The sequence below is a fragment of the Cydia strobilella genome, chromosome 16, assembly GCF_947568885.1.
Source record: "Cydia strobilella chromosome 16, ilCydStro3.1, whole genome shotgun sequence".
NCBI lineage: Eukaryota > Metazoa > Arthropoda > Insecta > Lepidoptera > Tortricidae > Cydia > Cydia strobilella.
The window spans coordinates 14,817,989-14,841,060 of NC_086056.1; the positions used below are offsets into that span (position 1 = coordinate 14,817,989).

The 23,072-nt window shown below is 41.2% G+C and overlaps 1 protein-coding gene across 1 annotated transcript in view; it reads left to right on the top strand.

Annotated features, from left to right (window-relative positions):
• LOC134748651 (transcription termination factor 2-like) overlaps window positions 1–22,601 on the top strand; it is a 38,183-nt gene extending 15,582 nt beyond the window's left edge. The window contains exons 15-23 of the mRNA XM_063683446.1: window positions 4,924–4,983; window positions 6,279–6,398; window positions 7,265–7,336; window positions 9,687–9,822; window positions 11,302–11,486; window positions 12,987–13,161; window positions 14,937–15,100; window positions 16,727–16,884; window positions 21,212–22,601. Coding sequence (XP_063539516.1) covers window positions 4,924–4,983; window positions 6,279–6,398; window positions 7,265–7,336; window positions 9,687–9,822; window positions 11,302–11,486; window positions 12,987–13,161; window positions 14,937–15,100; window positions 16,727–16,884; window positions 21,212–21,368 — 1,227 coding nt within the window. The 3' untranslated portion in view covers window positions 21,369–22,601. The remainder of the gene's footprint in view (window positions 1–4,923; window positions 4,984–6,278; window positions 6,399–7,264; window positions 7,337–9,686; window positions 9,823–11,301; window positions 11,487–12,986; window positions 13,162–14,936; window positions 15,101–16,726; window positions 16,885–21,211) is intronic.
• The last annotated feature ends 471 nt before the right edge of the window (window positions 22,602–23,072 follow it).

Below are 23,072 nucleotides of genomic sequence, written 5' to 3' on the forward strand. Positions count from 1 at the left end.
CTACAAGAGCGCCACCTCCCGCGCCGTGTGCGGGCTGCGCGCGCGCCGCCGCTGGGCGCTCACCGGCACCCCGCTGCACAACAAGGTATAGTGTATAGTGTCGGACTCCTCATGCGCATATCCTGGCTCGCGTGATCCTGGACGAGGCGTACATGGTGCGCAACTACAAGAGCGCCACCTCCCGCGCCGTGTGCGGGCTGCGCGCGCGCCGCCGCTGGGCGCTCACCGGCACCCCGCTGCACAACAAGGTATAGTGTATAGTGTCGGACTCCTCATGCGCATATCCTGGCTCGCGTGATCCTGGACGAGGCGCACATGGTGCGCAACTACAAGAGCGCCACCTCCCGCGCCGTGTGCGGGCTGCGCGCGCGCCGCCGCTGGGCGCTCACCGGCACCCCGCTGCACAACAAGGTATAGTGTATAGTGTCGGACTCCTCATGCGCATATCCTGGCTCGCGTGATCCTGGACGAGGCGCACATGGTGCGCAACTACAAGAGCGCCACCTCCCGCGCCGTGTGCGGGCTGCGCGCGCGCCGCCGCTGGGCGCTCACCGGCACCCCGCTGCACAACAAGGTATAGTGTATAGTGTCGGACTCCTCATGCGCATATCCTGGCTCGCGTGATCCTGGACGAGGCGTACATGGTGCGCAACTACAAGAGCGCCACCTCCCGCGCCGTGTGCGGGCTGCGCGCGCGCCGCCGCTGGGCGCTCACCGGCACCCCGCTGCACAACAAGGTATAGTGTATAGTGTCGGACTCCTCATGCGCATATCCTGGCTCGCGTGATCCTGGACGAGGCGCACATGGTGCGCAACTACAAGAGCGCCACCTCCCGCGCCGTGTGCGGGCTGCGCGCGCGCCGCCGCTGGGCGCTCACCGGCACCCCGCTGCACAACAAGGTATAGTGTATAGTGTCGGACTCCTCATGCGCATATCCTGGCTCGCGTGATCCTGGACGAGGCGCACATGGTGCGCAACTACAAGAGCGCCACCTCCCGCGCCGTGTGCGGGCTGCGCGCGCGCCGCCGCTGGGCGCTCACCGGCACCCCGCTGCACAACAAGGTATAGTGTATAGTGTCGGACTCCTCATGCGCATATCCTGGCTCGCGTGATCCTGGACGAGGCGCACATGGTGCGCAACTACAAGAGCGCCACCTCCCGCGCCGTGTGCGGGCTGCGCGCGCGCCGCCGCTGGGCGCTCACCGGCACCCCGCTGCACAACAAGGTATAGTGTATAGTGTCGGACTCCTCATGCGCATATCCTGGCTCGCGTGATCCTGGACGAGGCGCACATGGTGCGCAACTACAAGAGCGCCACCTCCCGCGCCGTGTGCGGGCTGCGCGCGCGCCGCCGCTGGGCGCTCACCGGCACCCCGCTGCACAACAAGGTATAGTGTATAGTGTCGGACTCCTCATGCGCATATCCTGGCTCGCGTGATCCTGGACGAGGCGTACATGGTGCGCAACTACAAGAGCGCCACCTCCCGCGCCGTGTGCGGGCTGCGCGCGCGCCGCCGCTGGGCGCTCACCGGCACCCCGCTGCACAACAAGGTATAGTGTATAGTGTCGGACTCCTCATGCGCATATCCTGGCTCGCGTGATCCTGGACGAGGCGCACATGGTGCGCAACTACAAGAGCGCCACCTCCCGCGCCGTGTGCGGGCTGCGCGCGCGCCGCCGCTGGGCGCTCACCGGCACCCCGCTGCACAACAAGGTATAGTGTATAGTGTCGGACTCCTCATGCGCATATCCTGGCTCGCGTGATCCTGGACGAGGCGTACATGGTGCGCAACTACAAGAGCGCCACCTCCCGCGCCGTGTGCGGGCTGCGCGCGCGCCGCCGCTGGGCGCTCACCGGCACCCCGCTGCACAACAAGGTATAGTGTATAGTGTCGGACTCCTCATGCGCATATCCTGGCTCGCGTGATCCTGGACGAGGCGCACATGGTGCGCAACTACAAGAGCGCCACCTCCCGCGCCGTGTGCGGGCTGCGCGCGCGCCGCCGCTGGGCGCTCACCGGCACCCCGCTGCACAACAAGGTATAGTGTATAGTGTCGGACTCCTCATGCGCATATCCTGGCTCGCGTGATCCTGGACGAGGCGCACATGGTGCGCAACTACAAGAGCGCCACGTCCCGCGCCGTGTGCGGGCTGCGCGCGCGCCGCCGCTGGGCGCTCACCGGCACCCCGCTGCACAACAAGGTATAGTGTATAGTGTCGGACTCCTCATGCGCATATCCTGGCTCGCGTGATCCTGGACGAGGCGCACATGGTGCGCAACTACAAGAGCGCCACCTCCCGCGCCGTGTGCGGGCTGCGCGCGCGCCGCCGCTGGGCGCTCACCGGCACCCCGCTGCACAACAAGGTATAGTGTATAGTGTCGGACTCCTCATGCGCATATCCTGGCTCGCGTGATCCTGGACGAGGCGTACATGGTGCGCAACTACAAGAGCGCCACCTCCCGCGCCGTGTGCGGGCTGCGCGCGCGCCGCCGCTGGGCGCTCACCGGCACCCCGCTGCACAACAAGGTATAGTGTATAGTGTCGGACTCCTCATGCGCATATCCTGGCTCGCGTGATCCTGGACGAGGCGCACATGGTGCGCAACTACAAGAGCGCCACCTCCCGCGCCGTGTGCGGGCTGCGCGCGCGCCGCCGCTGGGCGCTCACCGGCACCCCGCTGCACAACAAGGTATAGTGTATAGTGTCGGACTCCTCATGCGCATATCCTGGCTCGCGTGATCCTGGACGAGGCGCACATGGTGCGCAACTACAAGAGCGCCACGTCCCGCGCCGTGTGCGGGCTGCGCGCGCGCCGCCGCTGGGCGCTCACCGGCACCCCGCTGCACAACAAGGTATAGTGTATAGTGTCGGACTCCTCATGCGCATATCCTGGCTCGCGTGATCCTGGACGAGGCGCACATGGTGCGCAACTACAAGAGCGCCACCTCCCGCGCCGTGTGCGGGCTGCGCGCGCGCCGCCGCTGGGCGCTCACCGGCACCCCGCTGCACAACAAGGTATAGTGTATAGTGTCGGACTCCTCATGCGCATATCCTGGCTCGCGTGATCCTGGACGACATAAAAAATAGCATGTGAAAAATATAAGTTTTCATTTTCATACAAATTGTATGGTAAAAGTTTTCCTCTGATTGTGGCTTTTCTAGTCGGTCATTTTTTTCGTCCCTTACAAGCTTTTGATCCTGGATAGGAATGGGATCGATTCTCATAAAAAAAAGTTTGTCAAAAATCACCTTTTTCTCGCACCCTATATGTTTTTTCCAAAATCTGTAAACGCCAATCTTCATCAATTTGAAATTGGGGGAAGGTCGTCTAAGACCGTTTTCGCGTAGCAGCACGGGATCTGGTAGCTGCCCTTACTAACCAAAAAGAAAATCCATCCTGTATACTGGGCTATTATAGAAAAAAAAAACTATTCTGTAGTTCGTTTTTTTTTAGCATTAGAAAAAAGGTGAACCACCTTGACGTGTCTTTTTATTGAAACAATATTTAAAAAAAAATTGTTATTTATGAAAGCAAAATAATGTAAATGATCGTATATGATTTATAATTGTTAGCTACATACTGATTTATAGTTGCCCCCTAGGTATCGGCGGCATCACATCAGCCGGAATGTATGAAACAGCAAACATTTTTTTCGCGATCTCTGCATTGGTCCCATAATAAAAGTTGTTCAGTATGACCTATAAAGTCACTACGCAGAGTATGGCTGGTGGTTAAAATTTCACCCTGTTCAATTGGGTTTGGGTTCTCTGCCTTTTCGCCGAAAATTGTATTGCAGAATTTCACTTGGCAACCAACTTTTCGCCAGTTTCATTTTTTTTTTTTTATAAACTGATCGGCGATTGGCCCTAGTCACACCTGATGGAAAGTGAAGACAGGGCCTAAGATAGAGCTCACCGGTTCAGTAACAGCCTATTCACTCTTGTTTTAAAGAGACCGAGGTCATATTGATCAGGGAATACAGATGGCGGGAGCGCATTCCATTCCTTAGCCGTCCGTACTAAAAAGGAGGAGGCAAAACGTTTCTTCCGAACGAATGGAATGTGCATTTCATTTCATTTCCCAACTTTACATAATCCAACCAGCCCTAACCCAACCTAGTACGTCATTTTCATTTCCCAACTATGGGGTTGGGAAATGAAATGTTTGCGAAATAATTATTTAGTAACGATTGATTTGTCAAATGAAACTTTGGCGAAAAGTTGGTTGCCAAGTGAAATTCGGCAATACAATTTTCGCCAAAAAGGGAGTACAGCGCTCAATTGATTTATTTTTCAAAAGTGCTTTTCAATCAAAACTATCAAATAACACGTCAACATCGCTTACCTTCTTTCTAAAACCAAAGATAGATATAACTCCGTAATAGATAGATACAGTCTAAGGACAAAACGTGCCTCGAAAATCAAGAAAATTTGATTCTCGTTCAGAGGGCGCTACTAGTTTTGGCCTACAGTCGAATAGATGGCGTTGACGGTTTCGTTTGTTATTTAACAATTTTAACGCATATCAGTGAAAGAACATGGGTCAATATCATAAAAATAATTAATGCAAATAAAAAAAAATCATTTATCTATATTTAAATACATTCTATCGTATTTTTATAAATCTTCATTTTTAGTTTTAAAGTGTGTCGACAGATGGCAGTGAATTTACTGGGGTTACAAAATTTACTATGACAGTACCGCTCTAGTATAAGTTACTCTATGCTAAAACGAAGTATAGTGGGGCGCTCACAGGCACTTCGCTCAACCACAACTCAATGTCCGCCACCGGTTACCTGCTAACAATGTGTGACATTTACTACTGTATACGTGTATAAAGAAAACTGACAGGAATATTACAAGTTCCTGCTATCTAAGTACCTAAGATCTTGTGATGTATTACGTTTTTTTTTTTTCAGGATTTGGACCTGTTCGCTCTGCTTAAGTTCCTGCGGTGTACGCCCTTCGATGATCTCGCCGTGAGTATACATCAGGGATCGAATACAAACAAACATACAAATACATACATACAAAAATAAAATAAAAAAATACAAAAATTCTTTATTTAATAAATTAACACTACAAAATGATTTAAAGGGATGGAGCCGCCCAGTAAGCATAAGAATGCCTGTGTCGGGAGACACCGCTCCTCCTTAACTATGTTTTTACATAGAGACAATAACATGACTAATACAAGCAATTCTAAATTTAACATGCTAACTATAAACTATAACTATGTAAATAAAGTAACCTAAACTAACCAAACATATAGATTAATCTAACATTTTAGAATTCAGATTTATATTACATTAGAAATTAAAAGAAACACAATTTAAAAAGTTACATGTAGATGTATGAAATACGTACATACATATATACATACATATTTTTCATACAAATGAACCGGTATTCAATTTCGGTATCTCGGTTGTTTATTTTTCCATTTCATTTAGGTAATCTGATAACTCATTGTCCTTACCTTAATACCATTCTACAATATCAAGCGAATGTTACGTGATATTTTAATTTTAAGTTATACCGGTAACCATCCCTGGTATACATTAAAATGATACCATTTAATGGTCAACATTAATGCTTCACTAAATAGTGCTTTCAGAGAATAAATGGAAAAGTTACTCAAAAAAATGCTCAAATTACTATAGACTCAATCCCAGTCCGACTGTACCAGACTGTCTCCAATTACATAAGCTGCAATTTTAATTTCCAAAAATTATTTAATTATTTGAACAAACTAAATAATTTTTAGAAAATACTTTAATTTATTTTTATTTTAAGTAGAAACACTACTATTTAAACTATAAACTAAAATAAATGTCATATACTAAGAAGAAGAAATTTATACGAGAAAAGAACTACTGTTAGAAGTATTTGAACAAACTAAATATTTTTTAGAAAATACTTTAATTTATTTTTAGTTTAAGTAGAAACACTACTATTTAAACTATAAACTGAAATAAATGTCATATTAGTCATATACTAAGAAAAAGTGAACAAGGCCTCCAGTGCCTCAGGCTAGAAACGAACCAACGTCCTCTGCTATAGCGGCAGGTGCCTGTGCCATTCGGCCACTCTGCCACAGCGGCATAGGTCGAAATTTTCCAAGTATATGCACTTGTTACTGAAGGCTATGGCGCCCCCTGCCCTTCCAGCCTGAGGCACTGGCGGCCTTGGTCACTTTTTTTTAGTATATGACATTTATTTCAGTTAAGGAAAGATTAAAATATTGTTCTAATATCACGTATTGGCTTGACAGATGTGGAAGAAGTGGATCGATAACAAAACCCAGGGCGGGCAGGAGAGGCTGAGCACCATCATGCGCTGCATCATGCTGAGGAGGACCAAGGTGCAGCTACAAGCTAAAGGGCAACTCAAGGTAACAACACTTTTCTTATACTACTACTACGGGCTTTTCCCGCTAGTTATAGTGTTAATTTTATGAATTGAGCTTGTTTACTCAAAGAGTCTCAAGAATACAATACCATTGAATGGTAAACCACAAATTAGGATAACTACCTCGTAGTAAAAGCAGATTATAACTAATAATACAATGCCATTGTAAGTACAGGTAATGAATGAGCTCAGTTGAAATGATTTAAACTATACCACTTACCACCAAGTTGTTACCAGGTTGGTATAGTATGAATCTTCTGAGATGATTTTTACGCCTACGACCTTATTCTGTTAATCAAAAGCCATTGTTTCTTTTGTGCGGGCGCGTGGCCATTGTGTCTGAGCGCGTGCTCCAAACCATCTCAACATACCTTTCTCAATTTTTGTCACTACATCTTCGTTCAGTCCACATTGTTCAGCGTTGGAGGTAATGGCGACCAAATGAAAGCAGGGAATACTGATATCTAAATTTAATGTTTACAGAAGGCTGGTTAGTAAAAGTGAGTTTATCTACATACATGTAGAAGCTTATATAGTTAAGTACAGCGCCACACTATGACACTACGGATTGGTTATGAACTATTACATACATTGACATAGCTAACAGCTTATTGAGCACTTATACTAGTACACAATAGTTTCGGTAGATGTCACCTTTACATATCATAGGATTGTGGTGCCACATACAGACGATCGACTTAATCTGTCTAGATTAGGTAAGTAGGTATTTAGGTATGCTAATACCTACTTATCTGTTACCTACTTGTTAAGATAGGTCTTAACACACATTTTTCCCTTATCACAGAGTAGAGTTTTTTATATGTGAATTAATTACGATATTATTTGCAGGACCTGCCGGAGCGAACCGCACACCAATGCCACGTGACGCTCACTAAAGAAGAAATGAACGTTTACCAGAAAGTAATTATTGACAGCAACACTAAGGGCCACTTGCAACATTCATTAACCCGGAGTTAAACGGTTAAACCTGGAGTTACCATGGTTACCAGTACAATTTGACACTGGGTTAACGGTTTAACTGGTTAACCCCGGGTTAGTGGGATGGTGCAAGTGGCACTAAATCAAAAATTCATAGATGGGTATTAAAGTTCGTGGTGTTGGTCGGCTTCTCACATAATGCAGTCAATTGTACACATGTAGTGCATAATTATTTTCCATCGTATTTTCACGGAAACGTACGAATGTGTCTCGCTATTTCAGTCAGCCTCGGTACTAAAAGTACTGAGGTTGACTGAAGTAGCATGACAAATACGAACGTTTCCGAGAAAATACGATGGAGAACAATTATGCACTACATTCTGTACTCGTAGTTGTCATTGTCAAAAGTTGATGTTTAACAATAGGGAGTATTACCAAGCGTGGCTCACTCCGCGATTTCGTCACGTCGCTACAAGTACATGCGGCCCACACCAATTTTGGTGTCTAGCCATAGTGGTTGCCGCGCACCGCTACGGAACGGACACCTGTTCGCACTTGCGCCACCTAGATACATTTTTTTTTCACGATGTCCATACATTTTACGAAAACCCGGAGACAGTAAAACTCAAGCTAAAAAATAAAATAAAAATTAAATGAATTACCAAATAGCACTCTTAACTATTATCCCTAATAATATTTAAAAAAAGTAAAAATTACCCCGCCTAGTATACAGTAGCGGCAAATAATCCATCATATTTTTTCAAAATCTAATTTTTTGTTAAGTTCAAACTGTAAATAATAAATAAAAATAAATAAATATTTTCAAACTGTTATTGCCACGTGCGGTGGGACGTAAGTATATGTCAGTGTTGGCCGAAACGTTAATGCAATTAACCATTATCCAGTACAAATTGAACCGTAAACTGTAACTGTCCGTTACGGTTTACGGTTCAATTTGTACTGGTTAATGGTTAATTGCAATTAACGTTCGGCCAACACTGGATATGTAAATATGGTCGTGATGATAATACAAACATTGTTTATATGATATTAAGTCTAATTTCACGAATTTTCGAATAAACGATGCCTGCAAAAAAATTGCAAAATGATAGATTTTTTTGCAGAGGACAATCGATTATCAATGGTGTCGCTTAAGGGGCTACCTGAGGTTTTCATCGATTTTTGACAAGTTTTGAATCGTATCTCCTACTTTTGCACTACATATAGAATTATAAGACAAGCGGCTATCGGTTCTTCAATCTTTTATCTCCATTTTTGTCTACCGGATTGTGAAAATATGCATACTTATTTATTTATGATTGTTTTAAACATTGTCTAAAAAAACACTTTTTTCGTATCTCGATTGCTGTGAAAGATCTTACTTATACGAAATCTACATATTTGAGTTTCGTCTTAGACGTCTCTAAAAATTTGTCTAAGGTTTTAATTTTAAACTAATTAATGCAAAAGTTATGGCCAGAAAACCAGTTTTTTGGCCTAAAATTGTTCAACTTTGATGCCAAATATTTCGAAAACAATGAACTTTGAAGTAAATATGGGATACTATATTGCTAAAATCCGTTGCTGTTAATATGATAAGCTACAAAAAACATTAGAAAACTAAGGGATTCAAATCGAAGGTCATTGGGGCATGGGATCCCCTTAACTTCAAATTCGAGTAAATCCATTCGACCCTCTTAGAAAATATCTACCCTATTACCTTTTAATTATATCAAAATCGCAAAATCTGACAGTTTGAAGTTAAGCGACTCAATGGCTTGTTAAAGACGACGGATGTTTATAAATAATGTCATCAATAAATAACACTTTTCTCTTAACTGACATAAGAAGACCTTTAATGTCATAACAAGAAGGTATACTTAAGATTTTTTAAAGTCAATATTGCTGTTGGCTGTTGTACCTACTTCCATGGTACCAAAAAAATGGTAAATTAAGAAAAATATAAGTCGATTTTCTGCTGTATGTACTGTTAATGAAGGCCTCTTTGTTTTTCAATTAATGAAGAAACTTAACTAACGGGGTCCCTTTGTTTGACATAATTATTGAAAGTCATAATTTAATGATCGTCATATTATCATTAGTCATAATTCTGAAACCGTTAACTTTTAGGATTTTCCTCGGGTTATCCTATAGATAGGTTAGGTTAGGTTTGTTTTATGGCGTTTCTGAGAAAAACCAAATTATGACTAATGATAATATGACAGTCATTACATTATGACTTTCAATAATTATGTCAGACAATAGAGACCCTTAACTAACACTTATTTTGTAAACCCCAACTCTGACAACCTATAACACGAGTTTTTCATAGGTGCTGGTGTTTTCGAAGACGCTATTCGCTCAGTTCCTCCACCAGCGCGCAGAAAAGGATGGCGATTCTGTGCCGCGAGGGGGACACAAGGATTCTGCCTACTACGAGATGCACAAGAAGATGATTGCGCTACAAGGTACGACTGGATCAAAAACTGTTTTAGTATAAGGTTATGAGAGTTTCCTGAGAACATTATAATTAGCTCCATGCATGAATTTATTTTTATTTTTGGATTCATAATTTATATCGTTGGAACACCGGAAATGATAAAAATACTTTTGTAAACCTTAATATTATTTTATTAAAAAATATTTAAAATGTTGAAAATTTTTGAGCGGTTGAAACGCTCATAATTTTTGGCGCGAATTCGACAGAGCGTGATGACGTCACACGTTGGGCGGCCCAACTGACGTTTGCTACTAATGACACTAATCTGTCGAACGCGTGACGTCACGTGGCGTTTCGAGCGTTTCGCTCACTAGCTTTTCGTGGGCAAATTTTTGTACTTTTTATTTATAATTTTAAGTAATTAAATGGTAATTTAAAAACGGAAATGCATTTGTAACATGATATAACGGTAACAAACATCCGAATAAAACATATTTCGTTCAAATATAAACTTCATGCATGAGGCTAATTACTCTTTGAAGACCCCAAAAATATCTGACACGATCTTATTTGTAGAGCCATAAGGGCGTGTCACTCGTAAAAGCTTAATTTTCGCACTTTATGCGAGTCTTAAAAAAATGTATACAGATCGTAAATTCTTTTAATGTCCACAGAAAAGACGCTGGTTTTCCCGATAGTTTTTGACCCGGCTGAATAAATTGGCTTGTTTTATTTTCAGACTATTGAGAACTTTTCTTACAGCTCACAATAAAGATAATTTATTTTTGACACGCCGCCATTGTTACTTACTCTGCCCGCGACTTTGTCCGTGTAGAAATCGTTATGCTATGTTCCTCCCCTCGTAATGTTATTTTTTTTTTTTTTTTTTATTTATTTATTAGGAAAACTTACAGCTGTAGTAACACGTTAGGTAATAACATAGAAGCAGTGAGCCAATTACAAGTTTCCACAGATAGAAACTGCGTAAAGTGCATGGTGTGCGAAATTACAACTAATAATACTTACTAACTTATAAATATACTTTACTTATCTTACTAGAGAGGGAAAATTGGTTTAAACAGTTAACAAGAAGAACAAAAGAGAGAAAAAAGAACAGGATAGAGATACAATGTTGAGTTAACACTTTTTCCACTGTTAACACTTAACAGTGGGAAAAGTCCTGAGTCATTAGCTTACGTATCGAACTAAAGCTATCGCAGAACAGATCGATGAGATCATGATGTTTGCAAAGCTGATTGAAAGACTTACCTGCTCTTAGAAGGAAGGAGTTTTTCCTGTAATTAGTATGAACGGAGGGAATATGGAAGGTTTTTTTGGTGCGAGAGTATATGCGTGGGGTGGTAAAAGGGATATGTTTTGCACTCTTTATTTACCTCTTGAGGACTAGATATCAACCTCCAGGCTGGCATTATCTTTACACAACCAAAGTACACCATAATTATAATAAAGGCGAACAACAGAATTCAAACTTGCAACATTTTCACAGGAGCAAAGCCAGTCAAAGCTCACGAGATCTTAGTTCTCCTTCTGCGGCTCCGTCAAGTGTGCTGTCACTGCGGTCTCATCGCCGCCATGTTGGACGCGAATGACACCGGCGTCATTGAAGAGGACGAGGGCGGGAAAGATCTACTGGCGGAGTTAAATAAGTTGACCTTGGAGGACGCTAACAAGGTAAATGAGAAGGTTTAAGGGTCTCCGGCAAGCTCGGTTCTCCATACAAACGTAGTTCCGCTCTCATTTTAACGACTAGCTACATTGGACTGAAACTTTGTACTTACAATAGGATAAGGTATATCTATGTCTGTAATTAGTTTATGTAGCTTCAGATACCATAGTTAAAATAAATACAGCAAATTTAAGTTTTTCATACAAAACTTGTTTTTGCTTTATTTCGTTTATTTTATAAACTGGAGCTATATGAACCAATTTCAGACCTACATATACCTTATTTCATTGTATGTGCAAAGTTTCATTACAATCCAACACGTAGTTTTAAAATGAGAGCGGAACTACGTTTGTATGGGAAGGTGCAATTCGCCCGAGCTTGCCGGGGACTCTTAAGGCCAGAGCACACCGGCCGCGTGTGCGTTGATGTGCACAAACGCGTGCTCTTAAGTGTTGGAGCTGTGCACGCACACGTCACGCAAGCGGTGTGCCGTCTCATAAGGATCTGTATCTATTGCAACGGCTGTGTCTACGCAAACGCATCCGGTATGCACATACCTCTCGAGTTTAATGATGGTGTCTATGTTCATTTTTATATGGTGTAACTGTCACATAAAATGTTTGTAGACATTTTTTGGGAGTTTAGCACATTCATTTATTTAGAAATGTAACATTTATTATTATTTATTTATTCAGAGCCCACTGTGTCCCACTGCTGGGCAAAGGCCTCCCCCTCTTTTTCCATTTAAGTAATAAAAATTAGAGATGCAACGGATAGTTGTTTGACCGGATACCGGATGTTCGGCCTGACCATCGGCCGAATATTCGGTATCCGGCCGCCGAATATTCGGCCGGCGGAACTATACCAACATTTCGGTTGTTAGGTGCGCATTATGCAGATTTGACCTGTTTCGTAGTGAAGGTTCGCGCGGACTCATTTCTAGGTTCGAAATGAGTGCGCGAGCAAGTAAGTGGAATGTTTAAATTGTTTTAAACTAATAAACGTGTACGATTATGATTGTGACTGTTTCTTAAATCCAAAATTTTTACTCCGAAATCAAGCAGTTACTCTCCGGTATCCGGCGGGATAGTAGGTCACTATCCGGTATCCGGTCGAATATTAAAATACGGGCCGGATACCGGATAGTAACCGAATATCCGGTGCATCTCTAATAAAAATACGTTAAAAACATATTTCTTCAATCATTTATAAATTAAGCACAACCAAAAGAGACTTGAAGAAACTGTCATAAATATTAGTTTTAATCTTATGCCTTGAACATAAGTATCAAAATGCGTTTATTTTAATTTATGTGCATATATTATGTGCCTGCACCTCCTAGTTATAGTTTAGTTTTAAGAAATACTTGCTGTGCCCTAACAGGGTTCATGTGTGAACTTACCCTAATGTAATACCTGTTTTGTACCAAATGTTTAGTATGCAATAAATGAATTATGGAATCAGATATAAATATTATTCTTCTTTTTATTACTTTTTGTTTCCAGAGCGGCGATAAGGCGAACGACTCTACAACAGACCCAGAGGAAGAAGGCACGACGGTAGCCGAGGCCATCCGCTCCGTGCTCTCTCCGAACAACCCCGTGTTCCAACTTACCATGCGCTCCTCTAAGATTAAAGCTGTAATGGACTGTCTTAAGAAAAATGTGCTGGTCAATAAAGGTAACTTCTCCCATTGGCCATTCATGCTCTATCCGAAGAACCCCGTGTTCCAACTTACCATGCGCTCTTCTAAGATTAAAGCTGTTATGGACTGTCTTAAGAAAAATGTGCTGGTCAATAAAGGTAACTTCTCCCATTGACCATTCATGCTCTATCCGAACAACCCCGTGTTCCAACTTACCATGCGCTCTTCTAAGATTAAAGCTGTAATGGACTGTCTTAAGAAAAATGTGCTGGTCAATAAAGGTAACTTCTCCCATTGGCCATTCATGCTCTATCCGAACAACCCCGTGTTCCAACTTACCATGCGCTCTTCTAAGATTAAAGCTGTCATGGACTGTTTTAAGAAAAATGTGCTGGTCAATAAAGGTAACTTCTCCCATTGACCATTCATGCTCTATCCGAAAAACCCCGTGTTCCAACTTACCATGCGCTCTTCTAAGATTAAAGCTGTAATGGACTGTCTTAAGAAAAATGTGCTGGTCAATAAAGGTAACTTCTCCCATTGGCCATTCATGCTCTATCCGAACAACCCCGTGTTCCAAATTACCATGCGCTCCTCTAAGATTAAAGCTGTAATGGACTGTCTTAAGAAAAATGTGCTGGTCAATAAAGGTAACTTCTCCCATTGGCCATTCATACTCTATCCGAACAACCCCGTGTTCCAACTTACCATGCGCTCTTCTAAGATTAAAGCTGTAATGGACTGTCTTAAGAAAAATGTGCTGGTCAATAAAGGTAACTTCTCCCATTGGCCATTCATGCTCTATCCGAACAACCCCGTGTTCCAACTTACCATGCGCTCTTCTAAGATTAAAGCTGTCATGGACTGTTTTAAGAAAAATGTGCTGGTCAATAAAGGTAACTTCTCCCATTGACCATTCATGCTCTATCCGAAAAACCCCGTGTTCCAACTTACCATGCGCTCTTCTAAGATTAAAGCTGTCATGGACTGTTTTAAGAAAAATGTGCTGGTCAATAAAGGTAACTTCTCCCATTGACCATTCATGCTCTATCCGAAAAACCCCGTGTTCCAACTTACCATGCGCTCTTCTAAGATTAAAGCTGTAATGGACTGTCTTAAGAAAAATGTGCTGGTCAATAAAGGTAACTTCTCCCATTGGCCATTCATGCTCTATCCGAACAACCCCGTGTTCCAAATTACCATGCGCTCCTCTAAGATTAAAGCTGTAATGGACTGTCTTAAGAAAAATGTGCTGGTCAATAAAGGTAACTTCTCCCATTGGCCATTCATACTCTATCCGAACAACCCCGTGTTCCAACTTACCATGCGCTCTTCTAAGATTAAAGCTGTCATGGACTGTCTTAAGGAAAATATGCTGGTCAATAAAGGTAAAACTTCTCCCATTCTTCCTTTTCTTAGTCTATTTTTGTAATCACTACACCTTATAAAACAAAATCCCCCGCATCGTCTTGTCTATTTGTGTGTATGTATGTTCGCGGTAAATTAAAAAAACTACTGAACGGATTGTCATGCGGTTTTCACCTATCAATAGAGTGTTTCTCGAGAAAGGATTAGGTGTATAATCTGTTAAGGTTTTGTGTAACCCGTGCGAAGCCGGGTCGGGTCGCTAGTATATTATATATTATAAGTAAGTTTAAGATAAATTCGTGGTTCAGATTCATTTTGGCTCCCCTTTAGTTGCGTCATCTTTTTGCAATAACATCTCAAGAACTTTTCTCCTCTCCTGGTAATTCTGAGCAATGTGCCTCGACCACGAGCACACGTCATAATATTTATTTTTTATTTTTAGGTGAAAAAGCTGTAGTAGTATCCCAATGGACGTCAGTGCTAAGTCTCGTGCAGACAGAACTAAAGCAGGAGCGAGTGAAAAGCGTCACCCTCAGCGGCACCGTGCCCGTCCCAGCGCGTGCTGCCCTCGTCAACGCGCTCAACGATCCCAAGTCTGACGTCCGGGTACGTGACTTACATACTCATACTTTAGTAATATGCATTAGTATCATAGTGGATGTCAGTGTTATGTCTCGTAACCACAGAACTATATCAAGATAGAAGAAAAGAGTGTATGTACCTCGCGTGGCGAAACTACGACCCGGTGGCTCAATTGCTCGCCGCGAACTTCAGTCTGCTCCCGATCGATGTCTGCTTGCAACGTCAGGTTTTAAAAACATATTGGTTTCTTGCGCAATAATTAACTGTTCAAACACTACCAATAAAGTTAGAGCTGTTAATGGAGGTATTTCCTTTCATTGGTAAGTACAATTTGTCCTTAAATATCTGTTATTGATTAAAAAACTATTTATTTTATTATTTTCTTTTCTATATTCATCACAACAGTAGCGGGCGATTGTGTGCCAACGCTAGCTTTCCATTGCGGCTTAAATTTGACGAGCCAGACTTGGCGTGCGTTTAAAACCAGCGATGTAAAAATAAGCTATTCAAACTGTCGAGTCACGTTCAAGGTCGATTTCTCATTTTTTCTGTCAAAAGTAAGAATAGTGCTGTACACTGCGATTTTCTTACTCGATTATTAAAATCGATTATGAAAACAGACGAAATGATAATTACGTTCTTATATTATTATGCAGCTATATAATGTACGTAGTGCACAGCAAATATTATTAACAAACAGGTTATGGTTACTTCTATATTGCAATTTTGTTTTAGTTTTCCGAATGATCCTAATATTAAAAATAAATGGATTGAAGCAACTGGTCGTAAAAAATGGTTTCCTACGCAAAATGTTACAAGCTCGGTCTCTCTACAAATTGCTGAACTCTTTCCTTCTATCTTGATATAGTTCTGTGATTTTTATTTTAAAATTTAATTCAGGCAACAAGGCCTATACTACATATACCTTATAGACTTACATATAAATTTCATAAACTTAAAAACTAAACACTATTTTGGCAATAGAACGTCGTGGCTCCGTTGAATCGTCAACGTGAATTATCATTTCCTCTGTCGAAAATAATTATCATTTCTTCTGTCGGTTCTTATCGATATTTTAGAATCGATGCCGTGTTCTAATCGATCTGTGAATCAATGCTTTTGAATCGTTTCGCGCGGCTTATGTTTCTCATCACTAAATTACGCCCGTGACGTCAAAGTACCTACGCAAAATGTTACACGCTCGGTCTCCCTACAATTTGCCGAGCTCTTTACTTCTATCTTGATATAGTTCTGTGCTCGTAACTCCCCTGTTTTATACTAAAGGGGCCCACTGACTATCAGTCCGCCGGACGATATCGGCCTGTCAGTTAGAACAAAATTTTGACAGTTCCGAACAACTGACAGGCCGATATCGTCCGGCGGACTGATAGTTAGTGGGCCCCTTAAGGGTTCATCCACATATTACGTCACAGCAACAGGGAGATTATGCTAAGTGCATTGAGGCCTATCTTTTTCCGATGAAAAAGTGTGACAAGGTTGGGGTTTTAAAAAATCGAAATTTTTTGTGATGTAATTAATCCTACTCCTAACTATCGATTTGGCAGCGACAAAGAACCCCAGCTAAACATAATCCCAAGCAACTGCTGAATTTCCTTATAGGTTACGTAACCATTATGATTTTGTTTCCAGGTAATGCTCCTCTCCCTATGCGCCGGTGGCGTGGGTCTCAACTTGTGCGGAGCGTCGCACCTGCTCCTGCTGGACCCGCACTGGAACCCGCAGCTGGAGGAGCAGGCGCAGGACAGGATATACCGCGTCGGGCAGACTCGCCCCGTACACGTGTACAGGTAAATGGATCATTATACAGGTCGGCTAAACAATAAGTGCATTCCCGTTGACAGGGAGGTTTTGGGATTATGAATGAATTAATTAATTAATAGTATTTATTTCAGGACAGGTCCCATATTGTGTCATACAATTACAATTATATTAACAAATAAAATTAGGTACATAATATAAACAAGTCAATCTGATAACTAAACAATTCAAAATCAATTATACTGAGCAACTTTGACTATGGGACCGACCACGAAATGGCAAAAAAAAATTTGGCTGTTTCATACATTTTGGCTGGTCCATTTTCTATGGGAGGGTAAATTTTTTTAAGCGATTTCGTGGTTGGTCTTGCTCAATGGCAACGGGATTGCACTTATTTTTTAGCCATTCTGTATCCTTATTTGTTTTACATAATTAACCTCTCGTGTTAATATTGATACCCACCCGGGCAAACGAAAGATTCCAAAATTGAACCACTACCGTAGCAAGTGGTTCGAAAAGTGGAATCTTGAATCCACTGAACCCTCGGTGGGCGAGTCCGACTCGCACTTGTCCGGTTTTGTTCTTCTTATGCAGAATATTTTGGACCTTCAGGAGGCGATGAGGTTTGACTCGTGTAGCGTGTAGCTAAGGAGGGCAGATTGCCGCTAAGTGGCGCTAAGTTCCAATCTTCTTTTGTATCAAATATGATTTCTTGTCACTTTTAAAATCTGCACCCCTGAAACCCTTAATTATAAATCTTAAGTGTGTTTGGTATACCTATTTTTTTAATCTAATAACGTTATAACCTTTGAACTATACAGCATTTTGTTTGAGATATGATAACCATATTTATTGCGATTTGAATCGAGAAGAAATCGGTCAAGAAACGAACGAACCAATCTTGTTTTATGTGTCACATTACAAACTATTATTCATCTTAACCACATATTTCTATTTACTTGTAAAACACGTTAGTTTGTCAATGGAATAATGTCTCACTACATAAGAATAACAGCCGAGAAAATTCAGCAATCGCTGACAAATTTCCCGAGATGCGTGGGTGTACCTTAATGAAACTGTTAACCGTTTTGTTTTGAATGTGTACTTTATTATATGAGCACCAGGGTCTGTTTTTTGACTGAGTCTTATGTCTGAGTAATAAGAGGTAGAGAAAGTTATAGCGGAAATAATCGTCGTATTAGCTCATCATATTATAAATCAATCTGCGTCTGTGTCTTCGCCATAAACTTAATGCAGCTGTTCATTCGCCTCAATAATGTTTTTCACAAACATGTAATAGCTTTATTATCACTACACCTTATAAAACGAATTCCCCCGCCGTGTCTGTCTGTATGTATGTTCGCGATAAACTCAAAAACTGATACTCGTATTCATAGGGTTTTCACCTATCATTAGAGTGATTCTTGAGGAAGGTTTAGGTCTATATTTGTCAAGATTTTGTGTTATCCGTGCGAAGCGGGGGCGGGTGGGTTTTCAACGAAATCAACAATTTCAATAAGTTTTTATTAATTTACCAAAAAAAAAAAAACTAAAAAAGCATTGTTAGAAATTCATAACACGAAGCCGATTAGGAATAAAAAGACATCCCTAAAAACGATTATCATTGCATAAACTAGTTATTTAACTGTGAATAAAAAAATCAAAACCATTTTTGGTTACAGATGTAGTTAGTGACGTCACAAAGTTGATGATCCCCCCTCGCCCTTGTCACAACGTGTCACATTTTTTGACCCCCTCCCTCCCCCTAAACGTGAGACGTAATTAATGGATGAGCCCTTGCCTGAGAATAAATATTTTCATTTATTCATTCATAGTGATAGTGACATTAGGCAGAGTTATGCCGAGGATCGCTCATTTCCGGCGAGTAGTTCAACGGACACGTAGGTATTCGCGGCGGCGCGTGCGCGGGCGCTCCAGTCATTTGCACTCTGTCGATCAACCCATCCCTGACTTTGGCATTGAAAATAATCGGGTCATAGTCATAGTTTATTCATAAGCAATTTACATGGTGTTTGAAATTCATTTCTAGGTAAATATAAAATTTCTTATCAAATATACACAAACAAATCTTATAAAATTTTCTTATATTTCGAAATCTATTATGGAAATCCCCTTCGATTTTAATTAAATATTCAGTACCTATTAGAACGAATTAAAGTTTTTTTGAACATTTTTTTTGAAAATCTTATAAAATACTTGTAACAAAAGGGTTCGAGGAAGGAAAGCGCATTTACCAATCGAAAGTTATGTTATAAAAGAGCGTACTCCCATCTTAAAGGCCGACAGCGCACTTACAACCCCTCTGGGTGTCTAAAGGCGACGGTAATTACCCTTACCGATTCGTCTGCTCGTTTGCCTCCTTTATCATAATGAAAAATATTTGGACCTTTGCTCTTGCAAATGTGGAATGAACTGTCGCCTACGGCATTTCTGGAACGATACGACCTTCAAACCTTCAAGAAAAGAGCGTCTCCCATCTTAAAGGCCGGCAATGCACTTGCTACCCCTCTGGTGTTGCGGGTGTCCATGGGCGGCGGTAATTGCTTACCATTAGGCGATTCATCTGCTCGTTTGCCTCCTATATCATAAAGAAAAAAAATAGTTTTCCGTTCCACGATAATTTCTATGTTCCAATACAAGTAAAAAATTAAATAATTAAAATTAATAAAAAGTTTATTCAAAAATCTTACAACTAAATACATATTTTCTTCTGCCAAACCACACAGTAGGCGTATCAGTCTAGTATTAATGAAAGAAGTTTAATTGAAATTAAATGATTTCTTTCAGGTAAAATACCCATATATGTATGTAAGATTAGTTACAAATTTTCTTGAAAACTATGTTTAAAAAATTATACAAAATTTTATGTAATTGGCCATGTAACACGATCGCATTTGTAGGGTACACGGAAAGAACATGTCTAGTCACTTTACTAACATTTTGAGTAATCGCGGTTTACAATTTGGAACCATGTCAGAACGTATGGTAATTCCGTGACCAGGTCTTTTTTAACAAAAAAAAAGTTGTGTTACATATATTATATAGTGGTAGCAAAAGATATAACTAATAGTTCATTAGGAGCTCTACATTTTGAGATGAAAATCTCATTTTCCGAAAATGTGACTAGACATGTTCTTTTCGCTTGTACGCTTCATTTATCTCGTATAAAAAGCACTAATTTATTGCAAGTCACTGCGACACATGTAAATTTAATGTATACAATATTTATACAAAGCTTCTTTATTCCATATCCTGGCACACGAACAGACTTATCTCCCGCCTCATCTATTTTCTCTTTATCCATGTAACTGACATTAATGAGACCTCTCTGCCAACTACATCTTCATTCCAAAAGGTCACATGTACCAAACATAACTAACTTCTTACTCATTTGTGCCTACTAAACTACTAAAAGGCAATTTTGTCGCTTGTCAGTAAGGCGCTATTTCCATATAGCTTCAATTAGAAATCAACCTTATCGACAAGCGACAATGTGGTACCTTTTGATTGAAAACGTCACATTTTTTAACTGTATGTTGAAAATATTCCTCGGACAAGTGGAAATTTGGCTCTTTGGCCTTGTCCTTTTGAAATGCTGTATGAAAGGCGTAAACAACATTGTATGCAGATTTTGCAAGAATTATGTTCCTCCCGAGGTTACAGAAATTATTAGGTACAATTACTTTCAACCGGAAACTGTTACAAACAAAGCAGGGTGCCTAGCCAAGTGACAATCGCTTGCGCTACGACAACGCTTTGTGTCTCTTATTTATTTGGCTCCAGCGTAAATACGATACAATTTAAATAAATATTATAGGACATTCTTACACAGATTGACTAAGTCACACAGTAAGCTCAAGAAGGCTTGTGTTGCGGGTACTCAGACAACAATATATATATACGGTGGCCAAAAAATATGTGCATTCCCGTTGCCAGGGAGGTTTTGGGATTATACTGAGAAACTTTTACTATGGGACCAACCACGAAATCGCAAAAAAAAAAAATTTGCCCTCCCATAGAAAATGGACCAGCCAAAACACCCAAAATTTTTTTCGCGATTTCGGGGTTGGTCCCATAGTAAAAGTTGCTCGATATAATTCCAAAACCTCCCTGACAACGGGAATGCACATATTTTTTGGCCACCCTGTATAATATACAATTAAATACATAGAAAACACCCAAGACTCAGGAACAAAATATCTGTGCTCATCACACAAATAAATGCCCTTACCGGGATTCGAACCCAGCACCATCGGCTTCACAGGCAGGCACACTACCCACTAGGCCAGACCAGTCGTCATTAGCTTTTTCACATGCATTTTTTTTTGTTACCAGATTTATGTGCCTGGACACGGTGGAGCAGACGATCCGCAAACTCCAGGATGCCAAACTGGAAATGGCGGCCGCCGTCCTCACCGGCGCGCGGCACACGAGCGCATCGAAGCTCAGCATAGAGGACCTCAAGGTCCTGTTTAATATGGGGCCGCAGTAACTTCAGTAATATTGAGCAATTTTGGCCCCACTGCTGCTCAACGTCACCAAAAATGAGGAAAACACCTTTTCACGTATAGAGGTGCTGGTAAGGACGACTAGTGCACATCGAAGACTCGAAGGTACACTCTTCAACGGTAAATGTTGAGCTCCAGTACTCCTGATCATAAATGTTGAAAGAAATCGACCCCTTCACGAAAGGAGGCGTTGATATATCAATATTTCCGCAAAGAACAGTAATAACTTCCACATGATGTGCTGGAGGTGCCATCGTGCTCACCGGCGCGAAACACACCAACTCCCAGGCTTAGCATGCAAGACCTCAAGACGGTGACGTCAACATTAAGGGCATCAGCTCAACGAGGATTCCAAGTGCTTCTGGCCCTGACATATGCAGAGTGGCCAAAATATATGTGCATTCCCGTTGCCAGGGAGGTTTTTGGATTATACTGAGCAACTTTTACTATGGGACCAACCACGAAATCGCGAAAAAAATTTGGCTGTTTCATACATTTTGGCTGGTCCATTTTCTATGGGAGGGTAAATTTTTTTTTCGCGATTTCGTAATTGGTCCCATAGTAAAAGTCGCTCAGTACAATCCCAAAACCTCCCTGGCGACGGGAATGCACATATTTTTTGGCCACCCTGTATATTAAAAATGTCACAAATAGTTATTATTAAGGATGCCCCAGTGCTTACTGAACGTCAGAAATAAACTAGTTACACATACTTAGTCCGCTTATGTCACAAGATGCCGGATAAACCATAAACCTGGAATGGCGGCTAAATTACACATATATTTTGGGTCAGAAAATAAAATAAAATATTGTATTGTTAAATCAGGTTTAAATTTCTCGCTCGTAGTAATCTCGAAAATTCAATATTCGATAGTAGGAATTTATGGTAATTAATTTTGCTTTGAATACTTTTTATGTTTAATACAAAATGTAGAAATGTAGGAATGTACAATCAGTGCCATAAGTAATGAAAATAATGTAGATAATTTTGAAGTAATTTCAGAGCACTTATTTTTGTTACTTTTGACACTGGGTAATATATCGTGATAATAAATGGTTAAATAATAATTTTATAATTTTCAATGGGTACTTGACATATCTTAGATTAAACTTTAGATTTATAAATGATTTTAATGTTATTTTTGAATTTTTATAAGAGACCGTTTAATTCTTACAATAAATAAATAAATAATGTAAATAAATTGTTTTTATTTAGATATCAATATTTTATTGAACAGGGTATAAGAAAATGGAATTGTATTTCTAAATAATTATTTTCCATAAAAAAATTTGCCTACTTACCTTTTTCCATTATCTTAATGTTGAATAAAGATAAGTACATAGTTCTTTTCCCACCTACGCTTACCAAACAAAGTCTAAATGAATACCAATTGCAAGGGAAATGCATAGGCAATATTACATAATGTAATGAAATAAATAAATAAAAAATATAAAAAATACTTTTCCTAATAAAAAAAAGAAAGGTTGGTGACGATAGAAGGGCCTATCCCTTTATTGACGACCTATCTTATACTGTCAATGTTACCGATTGTACCAAGACAACATAAATGAAATGCTTCGCCGCGAACATGATGGACGGACATTAACACCCGCAGACACAACGTGAGTCGTGAGACCGCGGCTAAAAATAAAGGTTCATACCGGCCGCGGGAAGCGGGAACGCCCGA